General features: G+C 39.4%; 1 protein-coding gene and 1 pseudogene across 1 annotated transcript in view; one reads left to right on the top strand and one right to left on the bottom strand.

Annotated features, from left to right (window-relative positions):
* The window catches only part of Dsc3 (desmocollin 3), a 40,281-nt gene extending 27,639 nt beyond the window's left edge, over positions 1-12,642 (top strand). The window contains exons 12-16 of the mRNA XM_051164003.1: positions 5,180-5,404; positions 7,891-8,115; positions 9,879-10,000; positions 10,286-10,540; positions 12,206-12,642. Of these exons, the coding sequence (XP_051019960.1) occupies positions 5,180-5,404; positions 7,891-8,115; positions 9,879-10,000; positions 10,286-10,540; positions 12,206-12,403 (1,025 nt within the window). The 3' untranslated portion in view covers positions 12,404-12,642. The remainder of the gene's footprint in view (positions 1-5,179; positions 5,405-7,890; positions 8,116-9,878; positions 10,001-10,285; positions 10,541-12,205) is intronic.
* A 4,574-nt stretch (positions 12,643-17,216) lies between these two features.
* On the bottom strand, positions 17,217-18,006 carry LOC127204655 (proteasome activator complex subunit 2-like; annotated as a pseudogene).
* Between the last annotated feature and the right edge of the window lie 272 nt (positions 18,007-18,278).

Raw genomic sequence — 18,278 nt, 5'->3', positions numbered from 1 at the left:
GATTGCATTCCATTGATCAACTAGCCTATTTCTATGCTAGTACCATGGCATTTTTATTACTGTTGCTCTATAGTACAGCCTGAAATCAGGCATGGAACTTCCTCTGGAAAATCTTTTATTGTACAGCATTGTTTTAGCTGTTCTGTTTTTTTGTTTTGTTTTGTTTCTCCCTATGAAGTTAGGAATTGATATTTCAAGGTCTATAAAGAATTGTGTAGTTATTTTGTTAAGAATTGCATTGACTTGGTAGACTGCTTTTGGTAAGATGGCCATTTTTACTATGTTGATCCTCTGGATCCATGAGCATCGAAGATCTTTCCATCTTTTGATATTTCCTCCAATTTCTTTCTTCAGAGACTCGAAGTTTTTTTTCTTTCATACAAGTTTTCACTTGCTTTGGTTAGCATTATACCAAGATACTTTATATTATTTGTGCATATTTTAAAGAGTGTAGTTTCCCTTTTGTATATAGGAGGACTACTGATTTTTGAATATATTGCCTTTATTATGTTTATGTATGGGCCTTATATCCCTGATTTCTCCAATACTTTTAACATGAAGGAGTGTTAGATTTTGTCAAAGGCTTTTCAGCATCTACTGAGATGATCATCTTTTTTTTTTTTTTCTTTCAGTTTGTTTATATGATGGATTTTATTGAGGATTTTCATATGTTGAACCATCCCTGCATTCCTGGGATGAAGCCTACTTTATCATGGTGGATGATGTTTTTTATGTGTTTTTGAATTTTGTTTGCCAGTATTTTATTAAGTATTTTTCCATCAATGTTCCTGAAGGATATTGGTCTAAAGCTCTCTTTCTTGGTTGAATCTTTGTGTGGTTTTGGTATCATGGTGAGTGTAGCTTCATAGAATGAATTTAGCAATGTTTTCTTTTGTTTCTATTTCTTCTGTTTCTAGTTTGAGGAATATTGGTATTAGCTCTTCCTTGAAGATCTTGAAGAACTCTGTCCTGGAAACATATGGCCCTAGGATATTTTTTCCTTGGGAGTATTTTAATTACTTCTTCCATTTCCGTAGTGGTTATTGGACTATTTAGATCATTAATCTGATCTTGACTTAATTTTGGCATGTGAAATCTGTCAAGAAAATTGTCCATTGCAGTTAAATTTTGTAGTTTCATGGAGGATAAGCTTTTGAAGAAAGACCCAATTATTCTTCAGATTTTCCTCTGTGTCTGTTGTTATGTGCTCTTTTTCATTTCTGATTTTGTTAATTTGAGTATTATCTCTCTGCCTTCTAGTTAGTTTAGCTAGCGGTTCATCTATCTTGTTACTTTTCATAAAGAACCAGTTTTTAGTTTCATTGATTCTTTGTATTTTTTCCTTGTTTCTAATGTATTTATTTCAGCCTTGATTTTATTTTATTTTATTTTTAAATTTTTTATTTCTTTATTAATTTATTCTTGTTATATCTCAATGTTTATCCCATCCCTTGTACCCTCCTGTTCTCCCCCCCCCATTTTCCCATTATTCCCCTCCCCTATGACTGTTCCTGAGGGGGATTACCTCCCCCTGTATATGCTCATAGGGTATCAAGTCTCTTCTTGGCAACCTGCTGTCCTTCCTCTGAGTGCCACCAGGTCTCCCCCTCCAGGGGACATGGTCAAATGTGAGGCACCAGAGTACGTGAGAAACTCATATCCCACAGAGAATTCTCAACAGAGGAATATCAAATGGCTGAGAAACACTTAAAGAAATGCTCAACCTCCTTAGTCATCAGGGAAATGCAAATCAAAACAACTCTGAGGTTCCATCTTACACCCATCAGAATGGCTAAGATCAAAAATTCAAGTGACACCACATGCTGGCGAGGATGTGGGGAGAGAGGAACACTCCTTCATTGCTGGTGGGAATGCAAACTAGTACAGCCACTTTGGAAATCTATCTGGTGCTATCTCAGAAAAATGGGAATAGGGCTTCCTCAAGACCCAGCTATTCCACTCCTTGGAATATGCCCAAAAGATCCTCCAGCACACAACAAGAAAATTTGCTCAACCATGTTCATAGCAGCCTTATTCATAATAGCCAGAACATGGAAACAGCCTAAGTGTCCATCAGCCTTGATTTTAATTATTTCTTGCTGTCTACTTCTCTTTGGTGTGTTTGCTTCTTTTGTGCCAGAGATTTTTGGTATCATGTCAATTTGCTAGAATGAGTTCTCTTCAGCTTCTTTCTGAAGGCATTTAATGCTATGAACTTTCCTCCTAGGATTGTTTTCATTGTGTCCTATAAGTTTGGATATGCTGTGCCTTCATTTTACTTGAGTTATAGAAAGAGTTTAATTTCTTTCTTTATTTCTTCCCTGACTCAATTGTCATTGACTAGAGAGTTCTTTAGTTTCAGTGAGTTTGCAGGCCTTCTGTTGTTTCTGTTGTTGTTGAGATCTAGTCAATCCATGGTGGTCTGATATGGTACAAGGAGTTATTTCAATTTTCTTTTATCTGTGAGATTTGCTTTGTGACTGAGTATATGGTCAGTTTTGAATAAGGTCTCATGAGGTATGAGAAGGAAGAAGAGGAAGAAGAAGGGGGAGGAGGAGAAGACAAAGAAGAAGAAGAAGAAGAAAAGAAGAAGAAGAAGAAGAAGAAGAAGAAGAAGAAGAAGAAGAAGAAGAAGAAGAAGAAGAAGAAGAAGAAGAATTCTGTTGTGTTTGCCTGAAATGTTCTGGAGATATCTATTAAGGCCATTTGAGTCTTAACATTGGTTAATGTCATTATTTCTCCATTTAGTGTCTGTCTCAATGACCTGTCCATTGGTGAGAATGGGTTGTTGAAGTCTCCCACTATTAATATGTGGGGTCCAATGTAGAATTTAATTTTTAATAATGCTTCTTTTATGAATGTCTTTTACTTTGCATTTGGGGCATAGGTGTTCAGGATTGAGATGTCTTTTTGGTGGATTTTTCCTTTGATGAGTGTGACGCATCTTTCTCTATCTCTTTTGATTACTTTTTGTTTGACATTCTATTTTATTAGATAGTAAAATGACAACTTCTGCTTGTTTCTTGGGTTCATTAGCTTGAACCCAAGCTACTAGTCTCTTACTATGAGGTAATGTATAATTTTGTTGCTGAGATTGCAGTAGATTGATGGATCCTGTTTTCTGATCTACTTTGTTAGCCTGTGTCTTTTTAGTGGGAGAATTGAGTCCATCGATGTTGTATCTCCTCTTCCTCCTCCTCTTCCTCTTTCTTCTTTTGCTTGCTTGTGTGATAGTATTTATCTTCTATGTCCTCTTTAGTGCAACCCTAGTTGTGTTGGAGTCTTCCTTCTATTATCCTCTGTAGGGCTGGGATACTGGAAAAGATATTGTTTAAATTTAATTTGGTCATGGAATATCTTGTTATTTTCCATTTACGGTAATTGAAAGTTTTGCTGGGTATTGTATTCTGGCCTGGCATCTGTGGTCTCTTAGAGACTGCACGACATCTACCCAGGCCCTTCTGGCTTGTACAGTTTCTGTTGAGAAGTTTTGTATAATTCTAATAGGTCTGCCTTTATATATGCCTTTTATATTCCTTGGCCCATATCCCTTGCAGGTTTTAATATTATTTATTTGCTATGTTCATTTAGTGTTTTAATTATTATGTGAAGGGAGGATTTTCTTTTTTTTTTGTCAAATCTATTCAGTGCTCTGTAGGCTTCTTGTATGTTTGTAAGCATCTCTTACTTTAGGTTAGAGAAATTTCTTCCATGATTTTGTTGAAACTGTTTTCTGGGCCTTTGATTTGGGAGTTTTCTCCTTCTATTCCTATCGTTCTTAGGTTTAGTCTTTTCACAGTGTCTCATATTTCCTGAATGTTTTGTGTTAGAAAATTTTTAGATTTAGCATTTTCTTTGACTGGTGTATCATTTTCTTTTGTCTTATCTTCAATGCTTGAGATTCTTTCTTCCATCCCATTTATTCTGTAGATGACGCTTATTTCTATAGTTTCTGTTCTCTTTCCTGTGTTTTCCATCTCCAAGATTGCCTCACTTTGTGTTTTCTTTATTACTTCTTTTTCCACTTTCAGGTCTGGAACAGTTTTATTCATTTCCTTCTCCTGTTTGATTGTATTATTTTTTTATTTCTTTAAGTGACCTATTAATTTCTTCACCTGTTTGATTCTTTCAGTATTTCTTTGAGGGATTTATTTTCCTCCTTTAAGGCCATTATCATTTTCATAACATCAGATTTAATATTGTTTTCTTGTGCTTCAGGTATGATAAGATATGCAGGGTTTGCTGTAGTAGGATAGATGGGTTCTGGTGGTTCATGTGGCCTTGGGTTTTGTTGCTGGTGTTCTTACACTGACCTCCAACATCTGGTTGTCTCTGTGTTGGCAGGCCTGGTGGTCCCTAATGATAGTAGGCCTCGGGATTGCAGGCAGAACTGGTGATACTGAATGGCAGTATCCTAAACTTTAGTTTTCCTGAGTAGCAGCAGACCTCCTGGGATATAAGGAGAATTGGTAGTCCCTGATAGATACCAGTCTCTGGTGGTCCTTGATGGCTTGTGGTCCCTGGAATTCCAGTTGGAGATGGGGTATGGAAAATGTAGCTCACCTGAGAGATTGAGCATAGAGCACAGGGCCTGGGGAAGGTTGCACTGCTGCTGGGTTTGTCTGATGGGCTCCAGCAGGCCAGGGATTGGGGGAGAGTTTCTACTTCGTGGTCCTTGGTGGCTGCTGGGATTGCAGCCTGGTGAAATGGAGGGAACACAGAGCGCCTGGGGCAGACTATGCCACTCTCATTTATATTTTTATTCACCATTCCTCTAATAAAGATTATGTTTTCAGAAAATACAGATGCTATCTGTACCACTCAGCAACTCATTAATTCATGTCATATGCTGCACTAGTCACATTGTCTGAGAAATAGAACCAGCTTAGATAGCCATCAAGGATAAATAAAGAAAATATGGTACATATATAACAGGGAACTTCATATATCTGTAAAGAAAAAAATGAAACGATATTTACAGGAAGTTGACGCAAGTGGAATCATTATGTTAGGAGAAACAAAGACAACTACCACTTGTTTTCTCTCATGTGTAGGATTTAAATTTAACATTATATATTGTGTGTATATAAAAATAGGAATTATAATTTATTTCCTGCTTGGAGACTCTAAGACAAGAATATGAGACCAGCACTGAATCTTTGTCCCTTTCTCTTTCCAGAGGGTAAATCATGCATAGGAACACTTACAGTAAACATCGAGGACATAAATGACAATGCACCAGAAATCATCCAAGACAATCTTGTCATCTGCAAGCCAAAGATGGGGTATATGGACATTTCAGCTGTGGATCCTGATGAACTTGTCAATGGCCCTCCCTTTCAATTCAAGTTGGAAAACGCGTCTCTGGAAGTCAACAGAATCTGGACCCTCAGTCCAGTTAATGGTATTGCAGGAAGATAACAATTCATGTGATTTGAAGCATTGGAGGGGCCACACAGCAATTTACATAAAACATGTTTCCTAAACTTAGGATGTTAAATTAACCTTTTCCAGTGCATGTATCTGTGTGCACACATACAAGTGCATGTACATGTGTAGTGTGTGTGTGTGTGTGTGTGTGTGTGTGTGTGTGTGTGTGTGTGTGTGCACATTCACAGAGGCTAGAAAAGGGTGTCATATTCTCTGGAGCTGGAATTATAGGCTGTTTGAGCTGTCCAATATGGGTGATGGGAACTGAACTCTGACCCTCAGGAAGAATAGTATGCCTTCCCAAAAACAGAGCTATCTTTCCAGATCCCAATACTGTGTTTTATCATGCTATTAAACTTTATATAACTCTGTTCATTCAGACTAGAAACATCACCCTTACTGTGTCTTAATTTTACAAAATAAAATATATTCATTGCTTATTATTGGTCGAATAAGCTGCATACCCCAAAAATATGCATAGAGAGGAGTCAGGCAGACACTCCCTCAGCTCAGATTCTCAGTCTCTGAGGACTCTTCCAAGAAATACATGGAGGGTCCTGTGACCTTTTGCATCATGTGTTATAACACCTCACACATTGTATGACTACTGTTTACGAACTGTCGTTTCTCACAGCATTCTTAATTTTCTCACTTTTAGCACTGAACTCAGCACCTACCAGATAATGACTACTTTAAAAATGATTGCTTAATCAATATTTTGGTTAAAGAATATCTGTTAAAGGAAAAAAAAAAAGGACAATAGGAAAATGAGAGATTGGGTAGCATCAGGATTTGACGGTTTTCTCAGGAATGCTGAGTGTTTGGGTATAAGTGTTGGGTGGTGTGATGAGTCTATGTCCCAAGCTGAAGAGAAGGAGCTTTGTATTGTTGGTGACAGTGGGGTATGCATTGGGACTGTGGGAAGAAGGCCAGGCTGCATCCAGATGTTTGTCTTACAGAGATGACATTAGGGCCAGGAGATAACTGGAAGAAGGCAGAATTGAATGATATAGAAAAAACCCCAAGGTTGTTGCAGTACTAGAAATATATGATATGGCTATGGCTATGGCTTAGCCAGTGCTCAAGGAAAAGGTCAGTGATTTGTACAATCTTTCCTTAGACGCTGGTATGGTTGAAGTGTTCCAGTATGATTCAAGTACCATTTATAGTCCTGTAGTAAGCTTTCCGGTGCCAGGTGTAGACAATACCCAATAGCTCTGACAGACATTTAAGCTGTAGAAATTCCAGGCGATCTCCAGGCTGTACCTTATGCTGCTGTGACAATTTATTTGTTCTACTACAAAAGCCCAAGGATGTTATAATTGTCACTGAAAGTCTACAGAGCTTTGGTTAATTGATATTTAACATAATTCAAATAAGCTACCAAGACAATTGTGGGAGGTTGACTATCATAGTTGATAAAGCAAAGTATTATGATACAAACAGCTGTGTTTTTATGTAATGGAAAGTAGTATAATTAGTTCTGATGTGGAGGTTATTTCTACATACAAGGCATTAATCATATAGGAAATATTGTGCTTTCTGAAACATAGCCTTTTCTGAAGCATTAATAGGCAGACAATAGAAGACAAATGGCTTAGAACAGGAAAACTGAGAATGTTCTTTGGGTGTGTACCATAACTGGTTTTTTAAGAGCACATAAGCTGGAATTAAAGAAAAAAAAAAAAACTGACCTCTGCATCAAAGGTCAAGATAGAATTCTTATTCTGTATAGATAAGGGCAAATGAGATATTACTAAAATGCTACTAGGTCATTTCAATACTAGATAATAATAATAATTATTATTATTGCTTTTTGAAGTAGGGCCTCACTATGTATTTCAAGATAGCCTCAAATTCATCATCTTTCTTCAGCCCCTTTAGTCTCAAGTGCTAGGAACTTATGTGTGCATTCTTTATCTGGATTCAAATGTATTCTTTATGAGTCTTTCTTTGGCCGAATTACAAGGAGGAAACATGTCTAAGGTAATATTAATTTCTGAAACTGTTGGAGGGATCAACAGCAACCCCCTTTGCCTTTTTCTTAATTTGGCTGGTGGTTATTTTTTACAATATGTGCAGTGGAATAGATTCTGAGGAAAGGATAAGCAATCATTATAAATAGTATCTATCAGGTTAGGGAGACAGCCCAGTCAGTAACTGTTTGCAGTGCAAGCATGTGGGCTGACTTCAGTGCCTAGAACCCACAGAAAAATCAGGGCAGAACAGTGCCAGTTTGTAATCCTAGTACTGGTGGTTGAGGAGGAGACTGGTCACCTTGGCTTGGTGGCCAGCCAGACTAGCTTAATCTGCAAGCGCGAAGCAATGAAAACAAAGTGGTAGTTCCTGGGGAAGGATGCTTGGGGTTGTCATGGGATCTCTATATTTGAGCACATGCCTATGTACACCTCTCTGCACAAAACCGACCAACCAAAATAAAATCGTTTTATTTTCTTAAAGACACAGCTGCCCGCCTATCCTATCGGAAAAATGCTGAAGTTCAAGAATACATTATTCCTGTTACTGTAAAAGACAGAGCAGGGAAATCTGCAACCAAACACTTGAGAGTCAATCTGTGTGACTGTAATCACCCCAGCGAATGCATGGTCAGATCGAGGAGGGCGGCGGTCGCCCTGGGGAAGTGGGCCATCCTTGCCATCTTGCTGGGCATCGCGCTTCTCTTTTGTAAGTACTTTCATTCACTGGAAGGTAAAATGCAAAATAACTGATCTGCAGATCAGAATGGTTCTTGGGAAGTAAATATAGACAAGATTCCCTCCATCGAGTGTGAGTTCCTTGTACAAGTTACCTGTGTTCTGTGGCGGCAGAGTTCTGCTTGATTCAGCACTGTTTGAGGGAACATGATCCTTCCTGACACAGGTTTCACGAGACAAAATTCTTAAGAGTCTTTAGCTTGCTCAATTCTGCTTCCTTTTTCTTATTTATAGGGATAACAGTAGTAACCTGTACTGTGTGGGCACAATTAAGTTAATTTATGTGAAAATCTTAGACTAGTAAATACTAAATTTCTAACACTCATTTATTATTTTCATCAACACAACAAAATAAATGTCTTTAATACCTACTAAATTTCAGAATACAGTACTAAGTAGGATTCAGTGGAAAGCAAAATAGACAAAAACAAATAAAGAAGAACAAAATAGAACCACCCCCTTAATAATCACTAAAGGAAATGTAATTTTGACTAGAGGAAACCAGAATATGGTATGTAGACTCAACCATGCCGTCATGTACGTGTAAGGTTATTGGTCTTGGTGTCCACTGATTTCAACAGGTGGTTAGATCACGAGGTCATGTCTATGTGACATGATCTGGGGGATTCAGCTGTGTGGCATACCCAGGGAGACGGGCTTTCAGTTGGAGAAGAAAGTCAAGTTCAAGATTCTATGGTAGGATTCTATCTGGAGAAGACAAGCGATGGAGTGGAGACTCCTGTGTCTATATAGAAGTGGATGAAGGGAAGAAGGAGGACCAGGAAACACAGCTAGAAGGGGATGGGAGGGGAGGCACAGGGATCCTTCAAAGGCCAGATGGTATATATCTCCGGGCCATTTGGATCAGCTGAAATCTGTGACAACTGTAAGAAGGCTGTTGTCACTGAGACTATCTGAATGAAATGCATAGCTGTGTTTCCTCAGCACTTCAACTCTTCATGCTAAAATGTGAATTTCCTGTAATTTTATTCTTGGTTTTTTTGTTGTTCAGGTGTTTGGTTGGTTTTGTTATTGTTTTGTTGTTTTTGAGTCCTAAAACTCATTATGTGGACAAGACTGTAAATTTCATATCATAAATTATTTCTATTTTTGCCATTTTCAACAATTTATAGGCTTAAAAAAATCTTAGATCATGGGCCGCAGGAAAACATGTGGTTGACAGGAACTGTAGCCATGGTTTGCAAGTTTGCTAGAGGATCTTCTGGAACACTGAAATAGCTGTTATTACTGTTGATTTAGTGACCACACTATATCATCTCCTATTGTTATGATGTAGGATACAGTCTAAAGAGATAAGATACAAAATGTGCTTAATTATGTTTTTTCCCCTCCAATTTGAAAACTGATCTTTTGTGAATCAGTAAATATCTTTGGTGTTTGATTTAAATGGACGTTAGAAACTTTAAGAACTACATTTGAACTCATGATCAAAACACTTTCACATGAAGGTGAGAACTTCTTGGAAAAATTATCAAGACACACATATGATCAAAACACATTTCAAACTGTGCCTCTGAGTTTGGAAAGACCAGGATCATGTAAAAGAAGCCACAATTCTTACTGTCCTGTGGCCCAAGGCAGAAATAATAAAGGGTGATTGGTTTATTGTATGCTTGGTAAATTATGTTCTTTTCAAAATGTATTTCTTTATTGTATTTTTTGGTAAATTAAGTATGATATTTTTAAAATGTATTTCTTCTTATTTTTACTTAGCGGTACTGCTAACTTTAGTATGTGGAATTGTTACTTCCCAAAAAGGAAAACATTTTCCTGAAGATTTAGCACAACAAAACTTAATTATATCAAATACGGAAGCACCTGGGGATGACAGGGTGGTAAGTAATTTCTTTAGTGAACAATTATCTATATGGTTTAAACTTCATCACTGTGAAGTTATTTAGGAGTTAATTTATAGTTGTAAATGGCTGGAATCTTGTAAATTTTAACTCTTTGATCCGTCAGTGTTCCAGAGCTTTGTGGAGTGATGCTTAGTGAACTTCAGAAAACAAAATTACCTTTCCACTATTCTTTCACTTTTTTGGTAGTACTAATTCAGACTTAGTCTTCTATCTTGTGTAACATTCTTTGACCCCACTGCTGTCTGTCTTATTTTGATGTAGTGTTCTGCCAATGGATTCACTACCCAGACAGCCAACAACTCCAGCCAGGGCTTCTGTGGCACAATGGGATCGGGGATGAGAAATGGTGGCCAGGAGACCATAGAGATGATGAAAGGACACCAGACCCTAGACTCCTGCCGTGTGGCTGGGAACCACCACACCCTGGACTCCTGCAGGGGAGGACACATGGAGACAGACAACTGCAGATACACGTACTCAGAGTGGTACAATTTCACTCAGCCCCGACTTGGTGAAGTGAGTTCCCTTAGATATTTTACTCTGAAATAAGAACGATAAGACACTGCTACTCATGCATGTTTCCAGAAACTTCTTTGCCAGTGTTTTATGTGCCTTCTCCTGTTAGTTTTGATTATTTAAAAATGCTTTGATTTTGTTACAGTATTTAATGTTTAAGTATTTTGATTCCTCTGTCACATTCACCAGGTTTCTAGACTCTTTCAGGAATGAAAGCCTTCTAATATCTGCCCCTACAGATTACGTTTTATGTGCGCATCTATCTTATAAACTCCTTTGATAAGAAAAGAATGTGAAGAAAAATTCAAGTTCCTCAGAAATATGCATTTCCCATATCAAATTTGTATTTTGCTACGAAAACATAAAATTGTCAATGTAGTTTTAGGTTAAACATTAACACTCTTTCCTTAAGGTATACATTAATTTGTTTTCTTATTTTAATCTTTTACTCTATTTCTGGTGAGTGATCCTATGCCTTTGCTTTATTCTGGAAGAGTCCTATTCCACTAAAGTGTGCTCATGCATGCCAAAATCTCGTAGGTGTGTTTTGTATGTCAGGCCAGGGTAAGGGGTCCTGTTTAAATATTCTGAATCAGAGGAGACTGGTGTGATTGTGTCGAACACTGCACCCAACACCTTTAGTTCTCTGATGAGCAGAACATAACTGTGCATATTCTACAGGAAGGCTTTTAGTTAATGATGACCGTATCTTTTTTTGTCATATTCAAGTGCTTATATGTTTTATATTTGAAGATGGCATTCATGGGAGAGCATGATACAAAGCTCCAGACCCTTGCTTAAAAATACCCTGTAGCACTGGTAAAGGGAGGAGATGGCAGCAGGGTGAAGGGTTAGACACTTAGCAGCAGCTAGCCACCAGCTGAGGGTTAGGGGAGGACAGATCTGCACAGGGGGCCTTGATGATTGGAAGACAGGCCGGTGGGAAGATCACTGAGGGAAAGCACGGGTGGTCAAAGGCTTGGCCACTTCAGAACAAAAGTGTAGCTTCTGCTGTATGAGTTAAGCGGATGCTTTTGATGTCAGTGGTTTCCTAGGGGTGTATCCCTGGCTCTTGGGTAGTTTGGAATTCAGTGTTTTTTTTTTTTTTTAATGTACTTCATCATTGCATGTGATGGAAGTTTATTTTCTATTCATTGTACCATTACCTCTCGATGGGCGTGAGAAAAACGCCCTCATACACTGGTATTTCCATCATTAGTTCCGTGAAATAGCAAAGTGGTGTTGAAGGAGCCTGCAACTGAATGTGGCTCAAGTCGGTAAACTCGAGTTACTTCAGACTAGGACCATTTCAAGTCCACATACAGATTCCAAGCGCTGGGCATATTGTCTCCATTTTGTGAATTGACCTCAACTACATACATAACATTTGGGGATGAATATTTCATCATGACATCATGACTTAAATGTACTTCATAGCAATTTCTAGACCTGTTTTTTATTTTTATGAATTACTAAAAATGCAAACTATACTGATCTATGATATGGCTGTAATTTAAACCATTCATGTGCATTTTTTGGGTGTAGGACTTCATTAGAGGACACACTGGTTAAAAATTAAACATAAAAGGTAAATAAAATAAAATTTCTGTTCACATGTTGAAGTTGTTTAAAAAATAATGCAATCCTCTTTTTTGGACCTTACAGAAATTGCATGTTTGTAATCAGAACGAAGACCACATCCCATCTCAAGATTACGTCCTCACCTACAACTACGAAGGCAGGGGGTCTCCAGCGGGCTCTGTAGGCTGCTGCAGCGGAAAGCAGGAGGAAGAGGCACTCGACTTTTTAAACAACTTGGAACCCAAATTCCTTACATTGGCAGAGACATGCACAAAGAGATAATTCCACTGGGCTACAATTAGACATGGCCTTAGCAGACATTCTAGAAGTCTGAAACAATGATACTGTAAAACCGAGTCATTACTGAAACCAATGGTCTTGAGTTATTCTGGCTTGACTTGCGATACGCTGATTTTAGTCTAGTGCGAAATTGACCCATTATGCGGAGAAACTGTTCCGGGCTGGCTGTGTGCTGTTTGTGACTCTCCTGTGATGCTGGGCAGGGAAGTAAGCTGCAACTCCTAGTCTGTCAGTGAGTCAGGACCCTTGCAATATGCAGCCCATATATCCCCACTGAGTGCTACTAAGATACAATCACATGGCGAGTCAAGGAGCGTGTGCTCATGTGATGAGCTTTTCTACATTTTACAGGTGGCCTCCTGCCAATTTGTATTGTTAAAGCTACTTGATGCTGACCACCTTTCAAAAAGTACAAGTGTTACAACAGAGTATAAAAGCTCAAGCTGCCTTGCTAGAGTTAGGTATGGTCTTTAAGAGGCCTGCCCCACTCGGCAGATCTTTTCCTAACAAATGAATTGTGTAAAATATCAGTCTAAAAATAGTTAAGGTGTATCAACATCCCATCACTACACAGCCCTTCTAAGGATGGTTTAGGAAACAAACAAAGCATTAAGGAAGAAATGTTTCAGGACAGAAATAATGAGTGCTGAATTACGTTCAAGCTTTTGCAAAGCTGAAGGTCCAGGACCCGCCTCCTTCCGACTGCACTATCAAATACTTTATTGCTCTTTGGAAACAAAATTTGGCAAGCTAGCCTAGTGAGTAGCAATTTCCTATTCCTATTTGTTTCACATCAGAGCTGTGTTTAAAGTATAATGGGGGGAAAAGAAAAGAGGAAAAAAGCAACAACATTGAAAATTAGGCTGCCTGTGGTTTAACTTACAACAGGAAATTGGGGTCTTAAAGGGGCAGACTTCCTCCAGCGCGGTTCGTGTGGGCTGTGTGACACCTGAAGGTGTCAGCTCATGCTTGCTTGTGTAACTTGTTTAAATTTAGAAACATATATTCTAGCTTTAGTGAGAAAGAATGAGACAGCCACAGTGAAGAGTGCATTCATTTCGCAGGATACGTAAAGATTTGTACATCCAAACACTAGACCGCCCCTCTACCCTCTACACTGCTGGGACCCACAGCTTCCTAGTGGGCAGTTTACGGAAGTGAAGTGGTTTTTTGGGATGTAGTGTTGACTGCCACTGAAGTTACATCCTCCGCCACCTTTTTTATCTTTTTCTACTTTTCTCTCTCTCTTCCTATTCTTTTATTTTTATTATTATTACTTTTATTTTAAGCAGGGGCAGGTTATCTCTACATATTGGTTTGCCTCAAACTTATAATCCTCCTGCCGTAGCCTCTGAATACTAGAATTACAGGGAGATGCCACACTCTGTTTGATACAAGCTTTGGGTTTTAAGTTGGATCCCTCATGGTGCTGGGACAAAGTGTTGCCACTCTCAGAGGTACACACTCATGGCCTCTTACCTACACTCCAACCAGAGGTGTAGCTTTCGTTTCCAGCACCCACGCACACACTATACGAAAAGACTACCATACGATTTCAGAACCCCACCCCGCCTCAGTTCCTTTTCCCACCTGTCACAGCTGCTTGAAAGGCCCGGAGCAGATTTACCCATGTAGCAAGTCTTCCAGAAACCTCATCATCTTTCAGTGTGATTTAATTTTTCTGAAAACACCAGTTTGCTCTGTTAGAGGGAATTTATCATGACAAAAGAAATGGGAATTTCGGATCTTTGGAAGAAAGAGATCAAACTGTTCTTTAGGGAGGTCAAGGCGATGGAACGCTTTTGGGTGTTCAGAGACAAACAAGCAGACCCCTCTGGAAAGTCAAGGAGTGAAGCCAACAGAGCTGTGAGCCTTGGAGAAGGCCACATGATATGATCTTTGCATTCACCTAGGCCTTGTTCTTGCTTTTAAACCAGTACACCTGCGCTTTAGTTTGGTGAAGTATCGGGTGAAACATTTTGAAGATCTCTCATTATTTGGGATATTTTGAAACCAGGAAAGAGGGCGGAGATGGGAGATGCAGCTTAGTCAGCAGAATGTTTGGCTGGTATGAGCAAAGCACAGGCTTTGATTGCAAGCACTGCATAAAACAGGCATCGTGGCACATGACGTCTTCCCAGCCGGTGCTGGAGGACTGAGGGAGTCCAAGGTTCTCCATAGCTTGAGGCTAGCTTGGGCTTCATGTGATGAGTGATGGGCAGAACTGTTATGCTGAACAAACATGGCCTCAGAAAGCTCTTCCTCTTTCTCAGTTGATGTGATGGTTTTCAGCTACATGTGTATCTAAGATTCTGATTTGCTTTTGCGTTTTTCATGTTTACATTTTTACTTTCTAGGTAGAATTTTGAAATTGTTATTTTTTTTTGCCCACAACATCACATAATATTCTTTTCTCAAATGTATAAGGTGAAGATTGTGCTATTTTAGTGTGTAAGAAAAACAGCTCTCTCTCTCTCTTTTTTAACACTTTCATTCCTTCCCATCCACGCCCAGGTTTTCATGTAAATGTACATACCATTTTTTCTTACATTTATAAGGAAACAGTTAACTGTCTAAAGAGCAGTTGGAATTTATTTTTCAATGTTTTAAACAACTTTAATGTGACAGTTAAATTGCTTCTGAAACTTGTCAAATAAACAAGCATTGAATGTGTAAAATAATGCTTCCTGATAAAGAATGCAATAAATTGATGCTAAACTGGCTTCCTTTCTTTGCTGAGTGTGGAGACTAAAGGATCAAAGGTGATGACACTACAACTTTGAAACACTGAGTTTCCGACTAGCAAGAAGATTAAGACTCCACAGCACTTTTGTTGCACAGTGGAGGATATCCTATAGAACGGGTCACTGGCAAATTGTCAACATCATCCTTACATACCAGGGACCAAGATGCATTTTTTGAGGTAGACCTGTCCAGAGGAGGTCATCTGGAAAAATTCATAATATGGCTGTGATTGCAGTGATGACAAGATGTATTAGATACTGATTTACATTCAGAATTTTAGATGCACCAAGATAGGAAAGATGTTTTTTTCAAGGCTTCTAAATACAAACAGCCAAAACACTAAGACTATAACATTTATATAATTCCTGACTGTTTCGTGGTTCTTGTAGTTTATTGTATATATGTGTAATAATATAAATGTATATGTAAAAAAATTGTTTAAAATGATAAAAAAAAAGAAAAAAAAGAACTTGAAACTGGGGACCAGTGATTGGTCTTAATGGCTGAGCCATAGCACCAGCCTCTTTTATCTTTTGGTATGGACGTTTAGTAATAGGAGAGTAAAGGGGTGTATTTCTGTGACATACACGGAACACACTGACATTCGTTCCACCCTGCACAAAGAAGCCATTATAAACTAGGAATGTGCAAGGCAAGCTGTTTCCGTGTACATTTTCTGGTTTGGTTTCTGGTGAGGTGAGTTCCTCTTGAGTCCTCCAGGCAGGAGGGGCTGGGGCGCTGTCTTTACATGTGCCTCCCTCTTTCCACAGTTTCTTTTCAAGTATCTGCAAGGGAGTGTGGGGCACACCTTTAAATGACTCAGACCTCTCCTGTTCTCAAGAACCAGGCAGGAAGAGCACACTACCGGGGCAGCAGAAACACCTACATCTACTTCGGGACCCCAGATGCTGAACTTCAGCAGAGAAACCTGCAACCTCCCTCACTTACAATCATTGTCCCCTGTGGGGAGAAAGTATCTTTGTCTAAGATTCTCTCTCTCTCTCTCTCTCTCTCTCTCTCTCTCTCTCTCTCTCTCTCTCTCTCTGTCTTTCTCTCTCTCTCTCTCTCTCTCTCTCTGTGTGTGTGTGTGTGTGTATACTCACCCAAGTAGAGGTGCCTTCAGAGAAGCCAGAAGGGGACATCAGATTCGTGGGGCTGGAGTGGGTTGTGAGGTGGGTGTGCCCATCTGTCAGTTCTCTTAGGCACTGTTTTCACCAGCCTATACAGATAGATACAATATGATCCTATGAGGAATATCTTGCTCTTTATGTAGATGTTTTACTACTTTTCTTCCATAATGCTTTATATTAAATGTGCTGTGTGCTATAAATATATGCACATTATTAGTTCTGTTAAAATATTGAATTCAACTTTATCCTTAATGATTCATATTCTTTTTTAAAATTTTTTTATTAATTTATTCTTGTTACATCTCAATGGTTATCCCATCCCTTGTATCCTCCCATTCTTCCCTCCCTCCCATTTTCCCATTAATCTCCTCCCCTATGACTGTTCCTGGGGGGGGATTACCTTCCCCTGTATATGCTCATAGGGTATCAAGTCTCTTCTTGGTAACCTGCTGTCCTTCCTCTGAGTGCCACCAGGTCTCCCCCTCCAGAGGACATGGTCAAATATGAGGCACCAGAGTTCGTGTGAAAGTCATACCCCACTCTCCACTCAACTGTATGTGATCTTGACTTACTGGTTAGAGACTTACATTATAGTGGAAATTATGTTTGTGAACCATGCAGGCTCCTGTGATATCATGTGCTGTGTTGGAAGGCCTAGGGCAATCTTATGAACTATTCCAGTTACTCAGAATTTGTTTTTTTTAAAAATATGAATCATCATAGACAAGTTAAAGCAGACATACAATAACATAAGCTTACTTGAGGAAATGCCAAACAAAAATGGCCCAAGCATACCAGACCCACCCAGTAAGAGAAAGCACAGGAAGGAAAGAAGGATGCATTTTTTTTCATCAGTCTGGTTTAGTAATATTCTTGCCCTGTGATTATAACTTAGTGAAGAGCACAGTGCATCTAAGCCACAGTCAGATTCACACTTTAGAGTTGAGAGTGAATATGCCTAAGTCACTCTTTTCTTTTTTAAGATACATAAAGTATCAACCATTTATTTTCCTTCTAATCCTTAGCTCAGTACATAGATGGCTTTTCTCCACCCTTTGGGGTGAAGGTTTTCTCTAGGTTGCCGCTGCTGATATGGTAAAGCTCAGCATAGAAGGCTCTCAGGTCCAGCACCACGGTCTGAGCTCTCTATCGGCTGCTTCATTTCACTCATGCATGAAGTCCCAGGTTACCATTACATGGGTCTCCTTGGAGGCCTTGGCCACAGCATCCCCATGTTCTGAGAAGTGCCTGGAAATGGTTGTCTGAAAAGTTTCTACTCTGGTCTTGACAGCATTCACTCTCCCCAGAACCTTTTCCTAAAAATCATTTCTCTCCTCAATCTTGGGGATCAGATGCTGGATCCACGTGGTTACCAGAATGCACTGCTCTCTGAGACTCCTGACTTCTGTCTTAACCAGAGGAAGCAGGGCCAGCAGCTTCTCATGCCCGGGAAGAAAGCCACATTTAGGGACTTCCTTCTTCTCCTGCTTGTCTGTTTCCATCTTATCATCTTGGGTGGAGGATCTGGGATGGGGATGTCCAGAGGAGGCCGGAGGGAGGAGAGGTCAGGCACACTGAGGTAATCCTCCTTCAAGAGCTGACTCGAGAATGTGCCGCGGAAGTCATCAGTCTCCTGGAAAAGATTTTGTCTGAAGACATCGCATGCTTATGGGTTTCTCTACTCAGGCAAACCCCATAAGGCGTGGCCATGCTTCTCCAGTTGTTAACTCTGGAGTCACCCCATGTTACTCTTCAAATGTAAACCATGCTCATCTGGCCACAGCCAACCTGAACGGTTTTGTCATTCAGAAGGTCTTGGTTTTATTTTATTTGTTTTAAAAAATTTGAATTTATCTTATCTGTGTATGAGCCTGCATGTATGTCTGTGTGCCACATGCATGTGGGAACCCATGGAGACCAGAAGAGGACATCAGATTCCAGGAAACAGGAGTTCTAGATGGGTCTGACCTGCCACGAGGGTG

This window comes from Acomys russatus, chromosome 20 (assembly GCF_903995435.1).
Source record: "Acomys russatus chromosome 20, mAcoRus1.1, whole genome shotgun sequence".
Taxonomy (NCBI): Eukaryota; Metazoa; Chordata; class Mammalia; order Rodentia; family Muridae; genus Acomys; species Acomys russatus.
The sequence above is the reverse complement of the archived record's forward strand: the minus strand, read 5'-3'. Positions and strand labels throughout refer to the sequence as shown.